At 45.4% G+C, this 21,441-nt stretch overlaps 5 protein-coding genes across 5 annotated transcripts; 1 reads left to right on the top strand and 4 right to left on the bottom strand.

The window, feature by feature from the left end:
• Positions 1-654: 654 nt before the first annotated feature.
• Positions 655-2,924, bottom strand: DFL_009404 (uncharacterized protein; the record flags this gene model as incomplete). Its single annotated transcript, XM_067639284.1, has 8 exons — positions 655-850; positions 922-980; positions 1,040-1,223; positions 1,283-1,742; positions 1,810-2,056; positions 2,121-2,139; positions 2,197-2,343; positions 2,404-2,924. 8 exons carry the CDS (start codon positions 2,922-2,924, stop codon positions 655-657), a joined length of 1,833 nt encoding a protein of 610 aa, XP_067487088.1.
• A 2,626-nt stretch (positions 2,925-5,550) lies between these two features.
• On the bottom strand, positions 5,551-7,589 carry DFL_009403 (uncharacterized protein; the record flags this gene model as incomplete). Its single annotated transcript, XM_067639283.1, has 2 exons — positions 5,551-6,360; positions 6,414-7,589. 2 exons carry the CDS (start codon positions 7,587-7,589, stop codon positions 5,551-5,553), a joined length of 1,986 nt encoding a protein of 661 aa, XP_067487087.1.
• Positions 7,590-8,701: 1,112 nt separating this feature from the next.
• Positions 8,702-10,928, bottom strand: DFL_009402 (uncharacterized protein; the record flags this gene model as incomplete). The annotated part of the gene is made up of 5 exons (XM_067639282.1): positions 8,702-8,928; positions 9,003-9,206; positions 9,269-9,300; positions 9,359-9,885; positions 9,948-10,928. The coding sequence occupies 5 exons, from the start codon at positions 10,926-10,928 to the stop codon at positions 8,702-8,704; spliced, it is 1,971 nt and encodes a 656-aa protein (XP_067487086.1).
• Positions 10,929-13,000: 2,072 nt separating this feature from the next.
• On the top strand, positions 13,001-18,898 carry DFL_009401 (uncharacterized protein; the record flags this gene model as incomplete). The annotated part of the gene is made up of 3 exons (XM_067639281.1): positions 13,001-13,993; positions 14,102-14,558; positions 14,646-18,898. 3 exons carry the CDS (start codon positions 13,001-13,003, stop codon positions 18,896-18,898), a joined length of 5,703 nt encoding a protein of 1,900 aa, XP_067487085.1.
• A 404-nt stretch (positions 18,899-19,302) lies between these two features.
• DFL_009400 (uncharacterized protein) lies at positions 19,303-20,576 on the bottom strand (the record flags this gene model as incomplete). Its single annotated transcript, XM_067639280.1, has 2 exons — positions 19,303-20,288; positions 20,351-20,576. The coding sequence occupies 2 exons, from the start codon at positions 20,574-20,576 to the stop codon at positions 19,303-19,305; spliced, it is 1,212 nt and encodes a 403-aa protein (XP_067487084.1).
• Positions 20,577-21,441: the final 865 nt, after the last annotated feature.

Raw genomic sequence — 21,441 nt, 5'->3', positions numbered from 1 at the left:
GGTAGTCTTTGTTGTATTTTGAGTAGAGTGGAAGGGAAGATGTATGTTGACGGACATCTTCGTGATTGGCTATTTCTTTGGATAACTGCTTGAGTACTTGGGTACTGGAGTAAGTACGATCTAGATTCTTTATAGCCGAGAGTAAAATCGCTTTTCGGTTGAGAATGTAGATGCTAAAGTTATGGTCCGTTTAAATATAAGATTTATAATCCTTGTCCAACGGTTTTTGATGCTCGTTGAAGGAACTTGCATTCCCACGAGGAAAACCGGTCGATAGTGGTGAATTAAATTACATTGTTTTCTTTTGTATTTACCTTTTTTTTAAACTGAAAGACAAGGCTAATAAACAGGAGGGTAACTAAGTATTGGTATATCCTTTGGTATATCCTTTGGTATATTATAATTTGTTAAGTATCCATTCTAATTAGTGAAAGTAGAAAAAACAAAGCAAGGGGAGGGGTATCTTTCGGTTTTTTATCGCTATCAGTAACTCTTTCTCTTTCTCTCTTTTCGGGTCGTATATCGACTTTCTCGTATAGTTCGGTTTTCGTTTAGTTCGTTTCACTTACCTATCTCTTTCCTCGTTCTAGTTCATTCGTATTCTTCATCATATCCTTCCGTATCATCGGGTATATAAGAGTATAAGTATATATCTTAATACCCATCCTGCTCCCTCGCCAAAGTCATCAACAACGGTGAACGATGGCGAATCTGTTTACCCCATTTGTAGAAGATCCAGGGGATTGGGATTAATACTGTTGCTAGCACTGCTAGGACGGTACCTGCTATTGAGGGTGAAAGGGCGGTGTACATTTTTGGAGCGACGAGGGGGAGGACACCGCCGAGGATACTATTTATAAATAAAACGGTTAGAAGAGTGTTTGGGGATGTTGGAGAGGGGGGAAGGAGGAGGGGTGATACCTTCGAGCAACAGTGTTACCGGCGGCAGCGCTGGCGGCGTAGATTGAGTAGGAGTTTAACTGTTCACGCTTTGTTAAAAAAATATTCATGGTATATTTAAAGCGGAGGTGTAGTTTACCAAGTAGTTTGAACCATGGATGAAGATTAGACAGTTACCGGTTCCGAAGGGGATACCAGCGAGAATACTCCAGATCCACGGTTTTACAATCCTGGGATCGGAGGTCCATGCGAAGATGTATAATCCAACTGGGGAGAGGACTGCTGCGATACAGACGCTCCAAATTAGAGCTTCTGGGGGGATTCTGGGGGTTTTGTCAGCTATATCCATCCTAATATATCTTACATAGAGTTGTAAACCTACTTCCCAGTCTCCGGATCAACTTTATGCTTATTATACCCCCACCTAACCAACGGATCCAACCCAATCCCCAAAAAAGTACCCGCACAAATCCCCAAAAACGCGAGTCCCGAATACTTCGCCTCCCACCCCCTCAACTCCGAATAAACAATCGGATAAGCCACAAAACTCATATACAAAATCGCATATATGACCGCTACATATACGGCCCAACATGCGCAAATTGCTTCGGTGAATAACATGTGGATCGGACGGGTAAGGTTTGTGAATAGTAGCGACCAGAATGTGGCGGTGAAGTCGTAGCGGGAGTGGTACCGGGGATCGTTGGTGGAGAGACGCTTTTTGGAGGCTTTTAGGCGCAGGAGGTGCGGGGCGTAGGTTTCGGGGACGAGGAAGTTTATGAGCCACATCAGGGAGGCGAAGATTAGGACGGTGTAGTTTAGGGAGCGCCAGCCGAGGTATTCTATAATATTTATCTATCTTTCAGTATTTTTTATAGACTAGCGTAAGGGTGGGTGGGTTAAACGCACGGTATAAAATCCCACCGAACAATGGACCAAAACTAGGTCCGTTCATGGGGGCGATGGCAAAGACTGCGAAAGCGGTTGAACGGTCTTCGGGTTTGAAAATGTCGGCTAAGGTACCTGGTCCATTTGCGAGGGTTACGGCGCCTGCGCAGGCGGCGAGGAAGCGGACAGCGATTATGGTGGTTATGTTTTTTGCTAGGCAGAGGGGGATGGTAAGGAGGATGAAGGCTGCCATGCAGACTGTGTAGAGCTATATATATATGAGCGAGCTTCTTGTAGTGATATTGGTATGTATGTTTGGCTGTGTTACTTACTCTGCGGCGGCCGTACATTCTGTGGGAATCATTAGTATTGCTCCCTCTTGAGAATATATGGTATATGAGAACTTACTCCGATAATGGGGCCAATATAAGAGGTGCAAATGCCAGTCCTAGCAAGTAAGTTGTAATGCCAAGGACTATGATTGTCTTGTTTTCTATCCCAAAGTCTCTCATCATGCCTGTGGCTCCAGATACATATGATGAAGAATAAAAGACACTATTCCCAAAGTTAGTAGGTGTTATAGATATTGCAATAACGGTATTGAAATATACTCACACTACAAGCGTCTGTAATGCCATCGTAATCAGACAAAAGTATCGATACCACGCCGACCAATTTAAAGGATTATTAGGGTCATCCGGTCCCTCCCAATCTACTAAAAACTCATCGTCCCCTTCATCGCTACAACTCTCATCACTCCCCGTTTTCGACGCAATCTTCCCCTTTATATCCGCACCTTTTTCAATATCTTTCTCATTTTCTTCCTCACCATCCCCCATAGCTTTTATCTTACTTATCCCATGATGTTCACGACATGATCTGTGCGTTCTAGTCGTTTCTCTCGAACATATCCTATCAAGGTCGATGGGTTCACCAACGACGTACTGTCTATCTGCAGGCTCATCTGCAGGAACAGCGAGGGTATGGGCTTTGCTGAGGTTATGGCCAAAGTTGTTGCTGTTGCTGTTGGCGGCGGTGATGGTTTGGTTGCTCAGCGTACTTGCTGCGTAGGTGACTTTTGCACCAGCGGGCAAGGTAACCTTGGAATCATCGTCTGGAGGGTATGAGGATTGCATTATAATATAATCCTGTATCCCAGCAGGCCACCTACCCTCTTTGATTGATCCTTACAGACGGTTTCCTTTTTTTTTTATTTTTTTTAATCCCAAGGCCCCTTCTTTTCGAATTCGTTTATGTTAATTTTTTTGGGGAATAATATGGGGGGTGTGTGTTCTTTAACCTCGGGATAACAAAAAGTAACCCAAACAAAAGGGTGTTTTTTTTATAAAGTTTTCCCCAGAAATAAGACAAAGAGAGAATAACGTCTTCCCCACAATTTAAATCAGGAAAGGTATATGTAATAACCAATTAGCAAATGGCTTCGACAGAAAATCTAGATTTGTAATCAATCGTATAACTTCTCCCTTTGTGACGGTTAGTACGAGATTGAGAACCTGCAACACCTCTTTCGAAGGGGAGGTCTGTTGCTTTTCGAAACCGGGTTAAACTAGCAAGCCAAGGCGGCTAAAAAAATCCCAAGCCAATGGTATATGGTATTTGGGTATCCAGGAAGGAGGCTCTTGGGATGCCGTTGCAAAAGCTTGTATGGAGTAGATAAGGCCGAATTAACGTTATAAAATTAATAGATGTGGGTATATAAGGATGCAATTGCGCCAGTGGATATAAAATATTTAAAAAGATCTAATTGTGAAGTTTTGAAGAGGAAAATATTTAGTGAGTATAGTACCCGAAAACCAGAGGGAATAGAGGAAAATAGAGAGCTCGATATCCGAAAGCTCAAGGGAAGAGAAACTGAAATCACTTTAAACAAGCCCTCCCTTCAAAGCTAGGCCTCCGATGGAACATTTGCGACGGGAGGAATAAACAAGGTTGGCTGAATCAGTTGGTTACATTTGTCACGGCAAACGGCGTGATTCACATTAATAAAATTTGTTTTATCTCTTTTTTTTTTCACTTCGTCACAGAGGGGACAGTTACAGAATCTAAGCTGGTTTTGAACTTAATAACGCTCGGCCGAGGGTTGTTACTACTATGGATAATCTTGAGCAACTTACGGTCTAAAGGGGGAATTCTCAAGGGTATTCACTGTGAAAGATTCTGTTCCCATTCTCTACATTTGCCGTAGCTATCACTTTCATTTTTTATTTTTTTTTTGCCAAAGGAAACGGGTATACCTTTGACTAATGCATTTAGAACTCCCTATCAAAAAAAACCACAGACTATGTCGCCACCTGGAGCTCTTCCAACTGCTTTTCATGCCGGGGATCCGATTAACCGAATTCTGATTAGAGTAGCCAGCTATCGAATCCCAATTGCAGGACGGCGGGCGTTGCAGGTCTTCCCGTAGGAAAAACTGACGATTCCGATCGAAGCGTGGTGAGCGATGGCAAGCAAGGTGTACCCCGGCGCCCTGCGCGCATACATTCGGATGAGGACATCGGCAGAAAATATTTCGGCATTGGCACCGGACCTTTGCTAACCTTTCTGAGACCTCTCCTCTGTGGCGTTTCCGGACAAGCTTTTTAAGAAATAGAGAAAAAAATTACAACAGATGATTTTGTGTTGTGGGCGTTGTTCATTAGCGACACTTTGAGCTGCCTTGTTGGGATCTTTTCTTTTGGGACGTTTGAACCCGGGATAGTGGGTTGACGAGGAATGCCGGGATAATCTCGCGATCTATGGTACCCGATGATTTTGGAAGTTGGGGATGGGTAGTACGACGAGAATGATCACAAGGGATGACTAATAGGATATCGAACAGTTGGGTTGTAGATGAGCCGTTTTTCTCTTTTCTCGTCTCTAGATAAAATAAAAAATGATGGAAAAGTCTAAATTGTATTAGATACCTTTAAGGAACATTTACGTTTGAAAGGATAGCATAAAGTGGCTAACGGAAGCGGAAAGTCTGGGGAAGAGGCTCGAAAGGAATAGAAAAAGCGGAGACGGAATATGCATGTCATCTATGCAGTGGGACGCGGGACGCGGAAAAATAACCGTTCTAACGAAAGCAGATACAAAAACGAAACTGTGATGTAAGTTTAGCGTCAGAATTTCAAGAACTACCCGAATATATGGTATGCCTATTCAATATATGTCATTTATTCTAGCGTTAAAAAAGCGAGGGATCGAATGAATTAAATCAAGGAAGGTCGATAAATCCGGTTTGTGGGAATCCCGTGGCCGCAGCCCTCTTCTACACTGTGATTGTCGATGTTGATGCACTGGCGATTGTAGATGGCGTTCGAGTATCCGTTGTTGATGTCGATGGAGTAGAGGTGGTCGAAGTCGACGTTGTAAATGTAGTTGTAGAAGTCGTGGAAGTCGTCATTGTAGAAATTTGGGAAGTGGTACTGGTTATAGTTGAAACGGATGAAGTAGTAAATGTAGATATCGTGGTAGCCGTGGTAGTAGAAGTACTTTCAATGGAGTTGATGATCCTGGAAGTATACAGGTCGATTACTGTACCGCCTGTGCGGGATCGAGATCGTACGGGTCATTCGAGTCATCTGCGGCAGCGATATTGATCAACTCCGCGCCGAGGTCGAGGGAACTAACCTCGCCGACAACAGGTTAAGACTAGTGGCGGGCTTTTTGCTATATATGGAGAACACCTGTTATGCGAACGCATGGGCATTGAATGGAATGTATTGCGTGTTCTCTCATATTTGGGTATAAAAATACTCATTTCGCGCTCCTCGTGTCCGGGCTTTTATCTCGCGTGTCGCCGTCTTTATAGGCGTTTACACCTTTGCCCCACCGTCCTGCTCTTTTACCCCAGTTGTCAATTACCCCCCAGATATGCACCGGGGTGAACTGAGGGGCGTCAGGTCTTAGAGGAGTTGTAGGGATATCGTTTTCCATAGCGGGATGAGATGTCTTTGTATCAGCTTCTGAACTATCGCCTTCCCAACGACGCAGAGACCTTGGCATGGGCGAGTGAGTAACCCGCCTCATTACAGGGAATTCTTTTTCCGAATGAGACAGCGCATCCCACCACCTTTCGCCACATACCTCCCAGACTCTCGAAACTGCTCTTTTGAAGCTGAACTTCTCATCTTCACCTGTATATTTCTTCACACTTGTGAAGTCGACTTTGCCCCTAAAATCGGAGTCTTGATCTGCCACGGTGTATTTCTTTCGTTTCCATGTTAAAGGGTCATTTGGATCTTCGGGGAGCTGCTCGTAGAGTGATACGTTAGGTCTGAATGGCACCGTGAGGTCCTGGTGTGCTTCCGCAAAGGCCTCCGAGTGGATCGAATCCTCTTCCTGAGAATTCGCATTCTTTTCAGCAGAATCTGGGAAGAAGAGATTTTCGATGGGGACTTCTGCGCGGATTAACAATTTGCAGCGACACTCATAGATCGCGTCGAGGAGGGTGATGAATCTTCTTGCTTCATGCCGGTGGGATTTTGAAGTTAGCACCGGGACCTTGTCGATGATTATTGTCGAAAAATTGGACGCGATAGTGATGTAGTCCGCAGGGCCAAGGAGCTGTTTCCAAAGATGTCAGCGGATCCTCATAAGTTTCTGCGAATTTCACAAACCTCTACACAAAGCTCGTCGAAATTAAAGAATGCCGCTCCATTGCGAGCCCGTTTTAGTAGAATCTCCCTCCCATAAACCACCAGACCCCTCTCCATCCACCCCTCCTCATCCCCATCAGCAGCCTTCTCCACCGCATCCTCCCACGCTTCTTGCATATCCCCATCCTTCAAGAAATAAAACTTCGGGACTTCCACCACCCTCCCCTCTTCCAATCCCACAATGTTAGCAGGAACTTGCACAATTCTTCCTTCTCCGCTTCGTCTCCTCCAATCAACCCTACCATTCATGTCCCAAATCTCACACCTTCTCTTCAACACCTCCTCAAAAACCCCAAACTCTTCTTTCTTTCTCCATTCCGCACTAACCAACGTCTCCGGCAACCGATTCGACGTAGCGATCAAAACACCACCCATCAGAAAGAACGCATTAAGCAAACTCTTCAAGATTTTTCCAGAAGCTTTATCCGGCATCTGAAATTCATCGAGTATCAACACCGTTGAGTTTTCCACCATTTCTTTGGCAACATGGAGAATCGAATATCCCTCTCCGATATCCCTATCATGCCTGCTATAAGCGCTCTTAATCCGGAAATCTTCGAGCATGCCATAAACCCCTAGCATGAATGTATCAAAATGCACCCGTCTCTTACTTTTAACGGGTAAACTCTCAGCTAGGATATCCGTTAACATACTCTTCCCACATCCCACGTTCCCGCTAAGTAATAACCCTCGCGGGGAAGATATATTTAATAGCTCCTCATCTCGTGAGAACGTGCGAATTAAAGCTTTACTCTGAGCTTGTGGGGATTGCAAGGATGTCGGGAGGTACGGGGAGTCCCGCCATGTTGTTCTGGGTTTTTGTAGACCCTCGCCTCCAGCACCTCCGCTTTGTGATGTCTTTTTACGTGCATCCTCAAGAGCACGTAGAGAGTTAGTTACCGCATCCAGACGCTTTTTAAGGTCAGTATACCGCTCTGGTTTGTAATCAAGTAGTCGCTCGTAGACACCCTGTATTACAATTGCCGCGCGGTGTTGGTTTGGATCCGCTGAAATGAGATTGGAGGCTACTAGGTTGCGGTAAATGTGGAGGGGCGAGGTAATGGTTAGTCCTAGCGTGCCTTTGGGGATATGCAGGTATGTCGGGATCGGGAAGGAAAGACGGGAGAGGTGTCTCATTGTCGGGTTCCGCCAATTAAGGGTATCCGGCGGTGGCAAGTGGGCGTCTGGGTATTTGAAGTATTGAGCTGGACCATATCAGAGCTTGGGACCTCAGTACGTGCTCAAAGGCGCTTTAGGACCAAGAAGTAGTCAAGTACACCTGCTCAAAATATTCTGCCGTAATAATAGTCAGTACAGCTAGTTCCCGATCGAAGCTTGATCCCGAGGTCGCGGCCAGACTTATCCTGGTTACTACACGGGAAAGTCACAACACATTCCTGGGAGGCGGTTGAAAATGCAACAAGACAGAACATTCTGCAGGAGCCTAATTGCTCCGCGATTGTTATTGGAATAGAGAATTTCCTTATCGGGAATCAATAATTGGAGAAGTGAATTGTAAACTGGATGGATTGATCGATTCCTTGATGCTAGTCTACACGAAAATAGGTTGCCCTTAAATAGACACGATACAGGACAAGGGAAAGAATGTGAGGGGCATTCACGTTGTGTTGTAGTCACATGACCGCGGTGAAGCCTGGCTGCCTTTAGGGCTGCAACACATTCAAGCGTTGTGGGATAAGAAAGGATCGAGAATGATATGTATTTGATCCAGAGCTTTTGATCCGGTACATCAACCAGCGTGGGTTCAGGGAAACCTACGGTTTTTGAACGGCCGGCCAACAATATTAAGATTAAACAGACGCACTAGACGACATATATATCTTGAAGAATTAACATTCTTATCGTATCCTAGATACTAGATAGTTATACAGAGCCAAAACCAATTCGTTGACAAGGAAGCAAACTAGCTGGGAGCTTTGTCTCATACCCAGACATGGTCGACTGAGAGCTTCATATCACGATATCAGTATCCTAAGAATACACAAATGACACTCGCTTAACTCTCAATCAGACGACCCCAATTCGTTCAAAACCTCGCCAATATTTTCATGTCCTGATAATTCAACCTTGATTACCGCACCAATATGAAAATTGACAATCTTTTTCTTTCTGATTTGGCGTAACACACTGCTGTCCCCAAAATATTCTTGATAACTCTCCCCGGTCCGACGGATATGTTAGTTGCTTAAAGATAGATGGGTTTTTGTAAAGGGTTCTTACATTCACGTTTAATTTTCCAAGGCTGATGAAGGCGTTTTCTGGCCACTGTGACGTTTCCACGGCACTGGGGTTGTCCTGGATGAGGTCTTTCCAGATTGTTCCGCGCTGGCGCTCATTAAGCTCTGGCAATCGAATCGTAAGATTAATCCGACTTTGAATGCCTCGTCCCAGCCTTCGAACCGATTAGCCGTTAGAAATAGAATGCCTTCGAAGCGTCCAATCATTCTCAGCTGCACTAGATTATCATGAAGGTTAGCCGCCGTATTCTTAATTTGCTGTCTTGATAGAGCGGATACTTCGGAAACTGACTAGTAACGATGGAATTTCTTTCGAGCTCCTTTAGTTCTCTCTTCATCATCAGAACATCAGCTTCGTCTAGTAGAACAATTGCCTTCCATCGTTTTGCTAAAGCAAATATATCCTTTAATTTTGCCTCAACTCTTGAAACATCCACACTTAGTTCACCACCGGTGATATTATATAGGGGTGATTTGACCTGCTCCGCGATGCTCTCTAAGCAAGATTGTCAGTGCTGAATATTTAAATATGATGCGGAGTGCCTTGGCAAATAGTACCTGCTGTGAGAGTTTTTCCGATCCCCGGTGTTCTAAACATCTGTCAGCTGCAGAAAGGGGGTGATATCTACTGGTGGTGAGAGTGCTTACCCATGTAGAAGCATCATTAATCCTTTGCCCTTGCCATAGATGAAGTCATTGAAGTCATTGAATTCATTGCTTTGGTGTCCTTTGACCAGCGCTTCAATTAGCTTCTTCTGTCGCACATCCATTTGCAATGAATCAAAAGCTCTTCTGCTAAATCCGATATCTTCTAAGGAGTCTATAAGCAGCCAGCCCCATTTATTCTCTCGCAAATTGTATCCCGTCATCCGAGCTGAGGCGAGCAAAAGTAGATCTTCCATATTCCGTATCACACTATACTGCTCATCGACATCTTGTAGTAGGGTCTTGAAGTGACTTTCGACTGTGGAAGAGTTTGCCTGATATGAGTGTGGACTTGTGCAAGTAGTGCAACTGCAGTCCGGATCGTAAACATGATCTGAATTGGCCGGTTGGGTAGAGTTCTGGTCTAGTGCTTTATAGTTCTTATTGCGCTTTTGTGGTACAAGGTCCGGAGCCATTTCAAGATTCTTGTCCAGATATGCCTTGTAGTCCACCACAACACGCCCGCTTATCTATATCCGTGAAATGAAATTAGCTCTTGATACCTAAGTGTTTCTCATCGAGATATCTATACCCGAAGCTCTGGATGCGAATGCAAGTTCTTTTGGCTCCAAAGCGGCCCTCGGTAGTTGCGATAAGCAAGGTCAGCTCTCATGATATTTTGGAAGTCATGGCCCCTCTTTATCAACAACTTTCGAACCTCAGCCTCCTTGGGGTAATAGTGGAGCGGGATCAAAGGAAGCTGGGATATTTCCAGCGTCCCCCTCGAAACGCCTCCTACGTATATAGGATAGCAAACTTTTTTCATATCCAATCTGCGTCCATCAAAGTCGAGGCGAACACCATATATCAACCAGGAACATGTCTTAAATTCCTGTTTGACATCGCAGCAGATCCAACATTCAGGGCATTCACCATCATTTCTGATTAGTAGCTCGCCTGGTGGAAACAACGTCCACAATGTGTTAGTGCTGATCTTCCCCTGGCTTATTAATGCATCATATGCCTTAATATTTTGGACTATCGTTTTGTCGTTCTTAATAAAAGTGTGCAATAAACCGACTTCGTCCCTGATGGTTTGAGGTTTACTCGTATCTGAAACAAAGGCCTCGAGTCCCTTTCTCTTAAAGAACAGCTCGTAGGAAGGCCCCTGGATTACGATAGGGGTAGACTTGATATCTACGCTGTCATATGCGTCTTTGACCATCTCTCGGGAGGTTTCGCATAAAGTCTCCGATTGTATACATACCTCAGCGCGTCGGAGAACATGCACCCCTCTGGCAGAGTCTATAAGACGGCGAATGAGTACCGCATATGCTCCATGCCTAGAAATTTGCCTTTTGCTCTTCTGCTTTGGCGGCGGGCAATATTGAGAAGTTGGCATAGTTTCCACATTTGATCCAAGAAGTTGATGTTCGTGGATTTCGGTGATATCGGCAAATCTCTTCCCATTATCAGTGGTTATCTCCGAGGAAGATCCTGCTGTTGGGGTTTCCGATGTCTTCTCAGGATTGAAGGTCTCTGGGAGTCTCTGGTTATACGTCTCGAATGACATTTTCTCTTCCTTCGAATGAACCTGCAAGTCATTCGGTTTCTTCTTTAGTATACTTTGAGATCGGGGAATAAATTTGGTAACCTTACTTCAATTCTTTTGTTAATGTCGATTGTTCTGTTGTGGCAATATATTAACTGATCGGAGTGGCTTGTCTAAGTTTCCAAGACCGAGCTCGCTGCCCCTGCTTCCTTATTTATGCCCAAAGCCTTGCTGTGGGGACCCGGATATTTGTTACTTCGGCACGCAAGTACGTATCTAGTTAACAATTGATCGATATCTATAGCCAAATAGTTCGCTTTCGAAGACTTGGGGAAATTTACGATGCATCGTACGATCGTGGCAAACTAATAGTATGACTAACAAGAAAGCGTACATTGTGAGCAATAGGCTCAAAGATCAAGAGTTGGACTCAGCTAACTGCCAAAGAATTTCTCTTGAAGTAAAATCCGGTTTGGCGTGGAATCAAATACTCGGCGTTTATTGTCGGAAGGATGGAAGATTTACTTGAGCTACGCGTTATATGTGTATATAGCTGCCGGTACTTAATACTTAGACTCGAAGCTACTCGATACTAGTAATTTATATATATAATGGCTCAAAATGTACATGTAATGAACTCTATAGCTCCCCATCCTTACTTGGTACATCATAGTACATTTCCTTAGCCATATTCCGAGACAGATAGCTGTGTAGTCTAAAACCAAGACGGGTGCTGTCTCACCAAAACAAAATGTGCATTGCTGTGTCCATATGTAAGTTTCGCCGTTCATATGTAATTATGTTCTATACACAGTTGGCGTACGCGTGGTAAGTGAGATCAATGGCTTTCTCTAGCCTCGCCTCGAATCCATCCATTTTAAATCTTGTCTGAAATACTATACCTTATGAATTCAACATATGGAGCTCGCGTCCCACCCGGAAATTATACTTGGGAAATTAATACATCATAATCGTACCCTGTCTTGGGCACCCGCTAACCAATCCTAATAACCCCCCTATATCGATAAGTCCGATTGACATTTAAAATTCTTCAATACGAAGAATAAATAACATAAAAGAGATCTTACTTCTATATGTACTACGTAGTATTGATGCACAAATATGTACCTTGGATAAATTTTTTTTTTTCTTAAGTTCTGAAATAATTCTGGTGGAGAATGAACTGGGCCGGACTAGGCCAGTCAAATTGCGGGGTCCAAAATACAACACGGAAATGCGTTTCGAAAGCCATGGCTCAGCTAAACCCGGTATACGACCGGTGAAATGATTCCCTGCACTAACGAAAGTGGCTGCTGCAATGATGCGGAACTCTTTTTGATTTTACTTAAGCGACTTAGCTTCCGGTACGACAATGTGAACATGCATCGATCGTACTGTGCAATTAAATTTCGGCACCTCATGAAACGCGAAATCCGGTTTTAACGGTTTTTCACTCCAAACTGATATTTTCAGATTTAAAAATAATAGAAATCACCTTTGTTATATGCCAATTTCAACCTGAATAAATTTCAAAGGTGCCTAGTAGTCATGGCACCGTCATAGGTCACTTCTTGGGCAAATTCTGATTTCGACAACACGATTTTCGGCTTTTCTTTTGAGTTGCCAAAATGGCATTTTAACCCAAAGGGTCACCTCTCTGTGATTGGCCAAAATTCGACTCAGCCTAGCCAAGATTTTCAAAATCTAAAAACCACCATTGCCGTATTCGGGACTATATTTAAGCGGGTTGCTGCAAGACCCGCCGACGTGCTTCATTTTCATTGGTGTAGGTCCGAGATAGCTATCCTGCAACGGATCTCCTATGCAGGTATGTCGAATGCGCACATAGTAATTTCGCCTCTTACTTCATTAGTTCAGTTCTGCATGCAGTGGATATCAAGTCACACAAGCTGTGGGCTATCAGTGGAGGCTGGCGCCGGTACGAGACTAAGAAGTGTCGAAAAATCAACATCACCCTCAAATCGTATGGTCGCGTCATTTCCTTATCGGCTTTTCATAATATCAAGCCAACGCTAGGTACGAGACCAAGCCAACCGTTAAATTATAAAATATACGTCAGTATATGCCCCTAAATGACCGCTTATATCATCCCTCCAATTACACTAGCCCTCCTCGTTCGCGGGGCGGCTGGTGCTAGTGACGATGACAGCGCCAGCAATTGGGACGACTTCGCCAACAACTTTGCAACAGACATCGCCCCTATAGTTGTCTTGTTCGGCGAACAAGTTACAAAGCAATTCCTTAGCGAATCAACCAGTACCTTAGACCACATCATCTTCGCCGTCGCACCCCTGGGAGTCCTAACCGCCGTTGTCTCAGTAATCCGTGTATGCGGAAATTCGTCCTTAAAGGCGTTTATAGGAAGGGCGCAAGAAGCTCATGGAATTTCAGAGGCCGAATTGTGTTCTTCTACTAGCAGAGATGTATGTGAACTTTGGTCTAATGGTGGCATCAGCCGGATTTTTGGTCGTCCAAAGATTTTGGAGTTTATCTTTTCTGGGAGTAAGGACTTTTATATCAAGCTTCCGAAAAAGAGACAGGGTGCTGAGCAAGGGGGCGAACAAGATGATGGGACGGTCAAGTATCCTTCGTGCGGGATTCACAAACCGGAGGCTTTCTTTTGCCCAGGAGAGTTCCATGACGATGGTGGACCTTTAAAAACAGGAAATTGGAAAGAGGTCAAAAACACCTTTTCATTTTCGTCCCCACATTCGACTACATCTACTATGGAGCCAGACCAAAGGGGCGCCGAGCATGCATTCGCTCCACATCCTAACTTATCTCTGAACGTTGGAATAAGACCCCCACCACGATGGGTCCAGTGGGCTGTTGCTGTCTTTGGGATTTTACTTCAGTTGAGCTTCTTCGGATATGCTACCTGGGCTTCTTATTATGCATCGGATATATGGGAGGATGGCAAACCGCCGCAGAAATGGGCTTTTCCACTTGCGGCTATCGGAACGGGGATGTTGGTTGTCGGCATGGGGCTGTGCGCGATGTTGATTGACCGGCGTACGCACGAAAGAAGGTTCGAGGAAGTTAGGTCAGTGGGGTTAAGTGAAAAGGTACGTTACATGCCTTCTTTCGTCGTTCTCCGAATTCTACGATACTGGGATGCGTAACTTGGCGGAATAACTTACCAGCATATACGTTTTTCTGATATCAACGTATAGACCCCGTCCCCCACACCAAAGGCCACTATGTTCTGGCTCCAACCCGGGAACCAATCCATAGGCGACCAAGTTTTCAACTCCTTCGCTCATTGGGAAAACAAAGATAAATATATAACCTCCTGGCGTGTAGACGGTTCTAATCCGTTTACCACAATCTTTGCCATCGGGCCTGCCATCACATTTTCCACTTTTGGGTTTATATTCCAATTCATCGGCTTGAGAGGACTACATGGCTCCGTGGCACTTTATCAACTGGCAGTGACTTTAATCATGGCGTTTATTAGAGCGGCGTTGAGAAGTAAGCGGATCGATGAAGGGAAAAATAGATTGGAGGGTCGTAGAGAAGTCGAAGGGCATGAACTCGATTGGATTGCTCTACAGATCGAGAGAGCGGCGCAGGAGCACGGTAGACATGCGCCAACGGCGGGCACTACAAGTTCCTCACCGCGACTCACCGGTTAGTACATGTGCGGCGGTTACCTATTAAGTGCCACCTCTGTAACATTTTCCAACTATTGATTTGCTAAGCATTAAATACATTCAGATACAAATCCAGGCTGTATCTGGTACATCGTCGACATCAAACCAACCCACGACCCTCAAACCCCAGCTGCAGCCGCAGGAACCTCTGTATTAAATTCTACTGAGCCTGAGGTCAATATCGTCACATCACGCACAAAAACCTGGCAGGACATCGTTGGTTTCCTCCCAAAACCCGGCAACAGCCACGACGAATATTCCTGCGCGCGAAGAGCAATGGAATGGATCAAATTCCACGAAAAAGATGAAACAAATGTCCAAAGGCCAAATAAAGCCGCAAGAATCCTACACTATAGACACCGTATAGCCCGTTTAACGGATTCTATCACACCTGAGCAGGAAAGACCGTGGAATACGCAAATTCGAGCTATTGCTGGAAAACTCAAACAGGCCATCGAAGCTACCGCGAGACATATATTCTCTGATGAGATGGAAGTATCGGATGAATGGAAAGCTGTGGAGGCGTTAGTATGGCCATCGACTTGTCGGCTAGACAAGGAACCGAATAGTGATCGTTTTCCAATATACTTCCTCCTTTATCGTGAGAATGGACGATGGACGATCAGCAAACACCAGCTGGAAGCAGTATTGGGACTATGGGAATGGTCTCTAAAACCCCAACCGGACTCAAAGAAATTCTTTGACAAGATTTTAGCAGTTACAAAAAAGGCCAAGAAGGAGAAAACGAAGTCAATCCTCCGCCTTTGGATCAGCCAAACACTCCTGATTAATGATGGTGAATATCCGTGTCCCTTCATTCCAACATCTGAGATTCAACCTATACTCTCAGTGACAGCTTCGACTTTCCCCCAATCTGAATCTCAACCGCAAGTAATGTTGTCAACCCCTTCAACAGCTTCGCCGCTAGAAATGATCGCCCAAGATATATACACAATGTTCATCAACAGAGTCTCAAATATCATGGAACCACTGAAGGACATCGAGCCCCGCACCCGAAAGCCTCAACAGGGTATAATCGACCTAGGAATTTCAAGGGATAGACCGTTCCTGGGGTTAGCAGAGCCGAACATCGAGATTTTAGTTGAGAAGTATATCGCCACAGGCCTCGGAACCCGCGAAGATGCATTGGCGAGCATCATCCCATCCCTTCTGCATCAACAAAAATTACCCGTACTAGAGGAAGTGGGCCGACAGATAGTCCGCGCTGCACAATTACAAAGACGAAGTGGTGATTACCAAAAATGTGAGGACACCTTGAAAGGCTTGCTCCAACTCGAGGACCCAACAATCGAGGCGTTGGCCATACGGGCCCTCGGCGAGCTTTACCGCTCCAGTATAAGATCCCAGAAATACCAAGATCGAGAATTCGGACGCAGGATTGGAGTGGAACTAAATAATATGAGCTGCTTGTCACCTGGAGCCGAAGAAATTCAGCAGCAATACAAAGACGTTATCCAATATCTCGACAATGTCCATAACAAGTCTCCTCAAACTCTACACAATATTGACATCCGGGGCAACAAATTATGGAAAAGGTTAGAACACGACCTTGATCATAGGGAAGCGAGACCACTAGATTTACTCCTAACTACGAAATACGACATAAGCGGCTCTTCACCCTACCGACTATCAAGAGTAATAAAATGGGCCATCAAAAATAATAGCCCAGAGTTAATCGAAGATCTATGGAAAGTCGCTGAATTCGAATCAACAAATCTGTGGAGGGGACACCCAGTTTCGTCTAATGGGACCCCGCTGTTTTGGGCAGTTGAAAATAAATGCGGACCGGAAACTTTTCAATCAGTCATAGAATGGCCGGGCGCTAAACTCGAAGAACGCGCTGTCAACGGAAGAACGGCATTGTTAGAAGCAGCAGGGAGAAACCTCATGACTCATGTACAGGCGCTTTTGAAGGCTGGGGCAGACGTCAATGCCCGACAGTCCGATGGGTCCAATGCGCTTCACATCGCAACAGCTGCAGGACATTATGAAATTGCCGAGCTATTGTTGAACGAGAGGATTGAAATCGACGCCGGGATACTTAAAGGGGCGGCATCCAATGGCCATTACGAGGTCGTTGAACTACTGTTAAGCAAAGGCGCCAGCGCCGACAATAGTCTCAAAGAGGCGGCATCCAATGGCCATTACGAGGTCGTTGAACTACTGTTAAGCAAAGGCGTCAGCGCTGACAATGGTCTCAAAGAGGCAGCATCTAATTGGCATTACGAGGTCGTTGAACTACTGTTAAGCAAAGGCGTTAGCACTGACATTGGTCTCACATGGGCGGCATATAGAGGCCATTACAAGGTCGTTGAACTACTGTTAAGCAAAGGCGTCAGCGCTGACAATGGTCTCGAAGAGGCGGCATCCAATGGCCATTACGAGGTCGTTGAACTACTGTTAAGCAAAGGCGCCAGCGCTGACAATGGTCTCGAATGGGCGGCATCCAATGGCCATTACAAGGTCGTTGAACTACTGTTAAGCAAAGGCGCCAGCGCTGATAATGGTCTCGAAGGGGCGGCATCTAATGGCCATTACGAGGTCGTTGAACTACTGTTAAGCAAAGGCGTCAGCGCTGATAATGGTCTCGAAGGGGCGGCATATAGAGGTCATTACGAGGTCGTTGAACTACTGTTAAGCAAAGGCGTTAGCATTAACATTGGTCTCGAATGGGCGGCATATAGAGGCCATTACGGGGCCGTTGAACTGCTGTTAAGCAAAGGCGCCAGCGCCGACAATGGTCTCGAAGGGGCGGCATCCAATGGCCATTACGAGGTCGTTGCACTACTGTTAAGCAAAGGCGCCAGCGCTGATAATGGTGTCAAAGAGACGGCATCCAATGGCCATTACGAGGTCGTTGAACTATTATTGAGCCGCGGCGCCGATGCTAACAATGGTGTCAAAGAAGCGGCATCCAATGGCCATTACGAGGTCGTTGAACTATTATTGAGCCGCGGCGCCGATGCTAACAATGGTTTCAAAGAGGCGGCATCCAATGGCCATTACGAGGTCGTTGAACTACTGTTAAGCAAAGGCGCCAGCGCTGACAATGGTCTCGAAGGGGCGGCATCCAATGGCCATTACGAGGTCGTTGAACTACTGTTAAGCAAAGGCGCCAGCGCTGACAATGGCCTCAAATGGGCGGCATCTAACGGCCATTATGGGGCCGTTGAACTGCTGTTAAGCAAAGGCGCCAGCGCTGACAACGGTCTTAATTGGGCGGCATCTAATGGCCATTATGAGGTTGTTGAACTACTGTTAAGCAAAGGCGCCAGCGCTAACAATGGTCTCGACGGGGCGGCATCTAATGGCCATTACGAGGTCGTTGAACTACTGTTAAGCAAAGGCGCCAGCGCTAACAATGGTCTCGACGGGGCGGCATCCAAGGGCCATTACGAGGTCGTTGCACTACTGTTAAGCAAAGGCGCCAGCGTTGACAATGGTCTCCAATGGGCGGGATATAAAGGCTATTACAAGGTCGTTGAACTACTGTTACGCAGTGGCGCTAGCGCTGACGATGGTCTCTACTGGGCGGTATATAGCGGCCATTACGAGGTCGTTGAATTATTATTGAGCCACGGCGCTGATGCTAATGGAGGAATTATACCAGCCGCAAGTGCGGGCCGTAGTGACGTTCTAGGACTGCTGCTAGACAAAGGTGCTGATATCAACACTGGTGGCATCGGGAGCGCACTCCTAGCGGCAGTTTCTGGAGACAGTAAGAGTGCGGTAGAGCTTCTAATCGAACGTGGTGCTGATCCTAATGCTCAAGGCGGAATATATGGAAATGCACTTAACGCAGCAGTATACCGGGGCAATTCGGAAATAGCAGAAATGCTGATATTAAAATATGGTGCTGATATTAATTCTCAAGGCGGAGAATATGGAAACGTACTTCAATCGGCAGCGGTAGGCGGCAATGAACAATTAATAGAGTTGCTACTGGCTAAGAATGTTGATATCAACGCTAAGGGTGGAAAATACGGCAATGCACTCAACGCAGCAGCAGCAAAGGGACACCCAGAGGTAGTCCGGGTCTTGCTAGACAACGGAGCCAATATCGTGGACGAGTCTTACCCCTATGATGAGGAGGAGGTTAAGGCCGATGAACGTCAGGGATACATACACAGAAGAATCATCAAGCTCCTACGCAAACCTCCTTGCGAGAAGTGTCAAGCCGTGGGCCTAGAAGACTGCGATGCCACTCTCGAATCATGTAAATTAAACTGGATACACAAAGCTGGTCTAGAAGCTTCGAAGCCGCTTCCACCTAGCGATCCAACCACTGACGGATGAAGACGGTTGAGTTTATTTTCATATTTGCTTTGTATAATCCTCATGTACTTACCGAGTTCTCGATATAGCAGTTTTCTAGTTCTACACGTTGATATATGATTCAATATATAAAAGCAATGGGCCATTGCTCGCAGGATCATTATGCTAAACCGGTCTCCAAACTAATACTAACAACGAACAAGTCATTAAAAAAATGGACAATGGGTATGGGTAATTGAATCTATGCTCAACCCATTTCATGTTGTAAGAACAAAGCTTCGAAAAGTCGACTGTAAGCCGTAACATCAACGGCGGTAGTAAAGACAGTAAGGGAAACAAAAAGTAACAAAGGAAACGCAATTCGGAAAAGCTTTGTATATGACCCCGAGGTTACCTTGCATAAGGGACTCAAAGGGGAAAAGGGGTCAGTATAACCTCAACTCTAGCGCCAAACCCTCGCAATACATATGACCCACAAGCTTTATAAAAACAAGCATATCATCTACAGCACTAACGAAAGAAAATTTTTTTATATATGTTAATAAACCCCCTTGCTCCTCCGAAACAACCCCCTTAGTAGTATCATAAACATCCTTCGCAAACTCAATAAGCAAAACCCCAGCCGGCACCAAAACCGTCACATCCTCAACTCCACCCATAGCACAAGCCTCCATATAGGATTTTCTAGCATTAAACTGCCCATCGAGAGTCCTAATCCACGGCTTTCTAGCATCGCTCGCAAACTTGAAGATGTCTAGAAAACTACCTTCAGAAAACGCTTTGATTTGCCATTTATCCAGTTTCTTGGCAGATATTGCCGGCGATAGGTTTGGGAAGTAGAAGGCGGGAGTTTCTTGCCATGATCCGCCGAAGTATTCGGGTAATGGCGAGGGAGTTGTGTCATTTCCGTTGTGGTAGTTGACGGTGTATTGCATTGATCGTAGGAAATAGTTGATACTAACGTTAAGAAGGCCTCCCTCACGAGTTGTAAGCGTAAAGTCGTTTTGAATCGTTTCTAGATCATAGATCGGTGAGAGCGTAAACCTTCCGATATGTGTCTGATTCGAAATGGTGATGAAATTATATCTACCGGTATGATTCCCACGAACAGTAGCATGGTCCAAAACATCGAACTGGATCGTAGTCGGATAATTCAAATTCTCGCAAGTCGGCATCGGTTTCTGCGAAACCCCATCGGGAGGAACATTCTTCCGAATCGAAGCCACAATAATCAATGGGAGGAAACGTAGGAACGGAGGACGGCCTAGCTTGAATTTTAGTTCTGGGTCTGGGTAGACTCCAGCTGTGCCTTCGTCTGTCGGATCGTCGAAACGGTATCGACGGGTTGGTGGGAGGGATTTCAATGCAGGAAGACGGGATTCTTCATCGCGAAATCGGTAGGCACGGGTTGCTGGCAGTTGTTCCAACGGTGGGAACGGCAGAGATCGGTCTCTACGCGACGACAGTGGGGACACATCGAGAACTTCTCTTCGTGTTTGAGCGGTGGGAGTTTGGGAGATACTTTTAAAAGAGGGTCCCAGGTAGATGGGTCGTTGGAGAGGGGGTTTGGTGTTGATTTCTTCTCGTCATTGATCGGGATTCTGGGTGGAGACGAAGACAACGATGATATTGTTGGTGACGTCGGAGGAGCAGGAGATGGAGGCCTCTCCGTCGTCTCTTTACCCTTATGGTCAGACATATTATACTTTGGTTGTACTCGCTACGGTGGAATATCGATATATCAGAACGTCGACAGGGGAGTGAAGCCACTACAGCGATGAAGACGGGATGCAGACACCCCTCCCGACGAGCCATTACCCAGTTACTATTCGAGCAATATAATGCTATCATTTCCTGCATCGATTTTCACAATCTTCATAGAATCATATCGTATTTATAGCTTATTTCGCGTGTATTAACCACGTGGGGAGCAGATGGTCTTACATTACAATTCCATCATGGTTCAATTCTACCATGGTAGACAAGGTATTAATAGACAGTTACATCTTTGAAATGATGCAATTTTAGGCAAAACGGTTGAGGAGTATTAGTAGTGATACCGGATCTGTATATTCGCGGATAGGTAGTCTCGAGGCCAGTACGCCTACCTAAGTACTTACGATATAGCTGGGGGACGGAAATCCGCTTCATGCAGGATAAAATTCAAAGCAACCAGTAAAGGCATCTAGTCTAAAACGCTTCAAGACCTACGTTAAAATTCCAAAGCAATCTTTGAAGCCTTTCCAAATCCCATGCGGTAAAGTTAGCACATTGATATGAGCTTATACGGTCCGGCGGCCGATGTAGCGCTGCTGGGATAAACTCGACTGTCTCGTAACCAGATTGTGTTGGTGATGACAGAAACAACACATCTTAACCCAAAAATGCAACAACCTCTCTCCCGTCCATATCAATGCAATTGCGCGAAAACGCATTCAATCGACAAAAGTATTATGAAAATTCGATCCGATGAATCATTCCGAAAAGCACAAAGTAATCCTCAAATGCATCAAACACGCACAGACTTTCACACAGAATACACAATAGCAGAAAGCACAATGTGC

Source organism: Arthrobotrys flagrans (genome assembly GCF_004000055.1).
Source record: "Arthrobotrys flagrans strain CBS H-5679 chromosome Unknown unitig_1, whole genome shotgun sequence".
Taxonomy (NCBI): domain Eukaryota; kingdom Fungi; phylum Ascomycota; class Orbiliomycetes; order Orbiliales; family Orbiliaceae; genus Arthrobotrys; species Arthrobotrys flagrans.
This window is presented reverse-complemented; position numbering and strand designations above follow the sequence as displayed.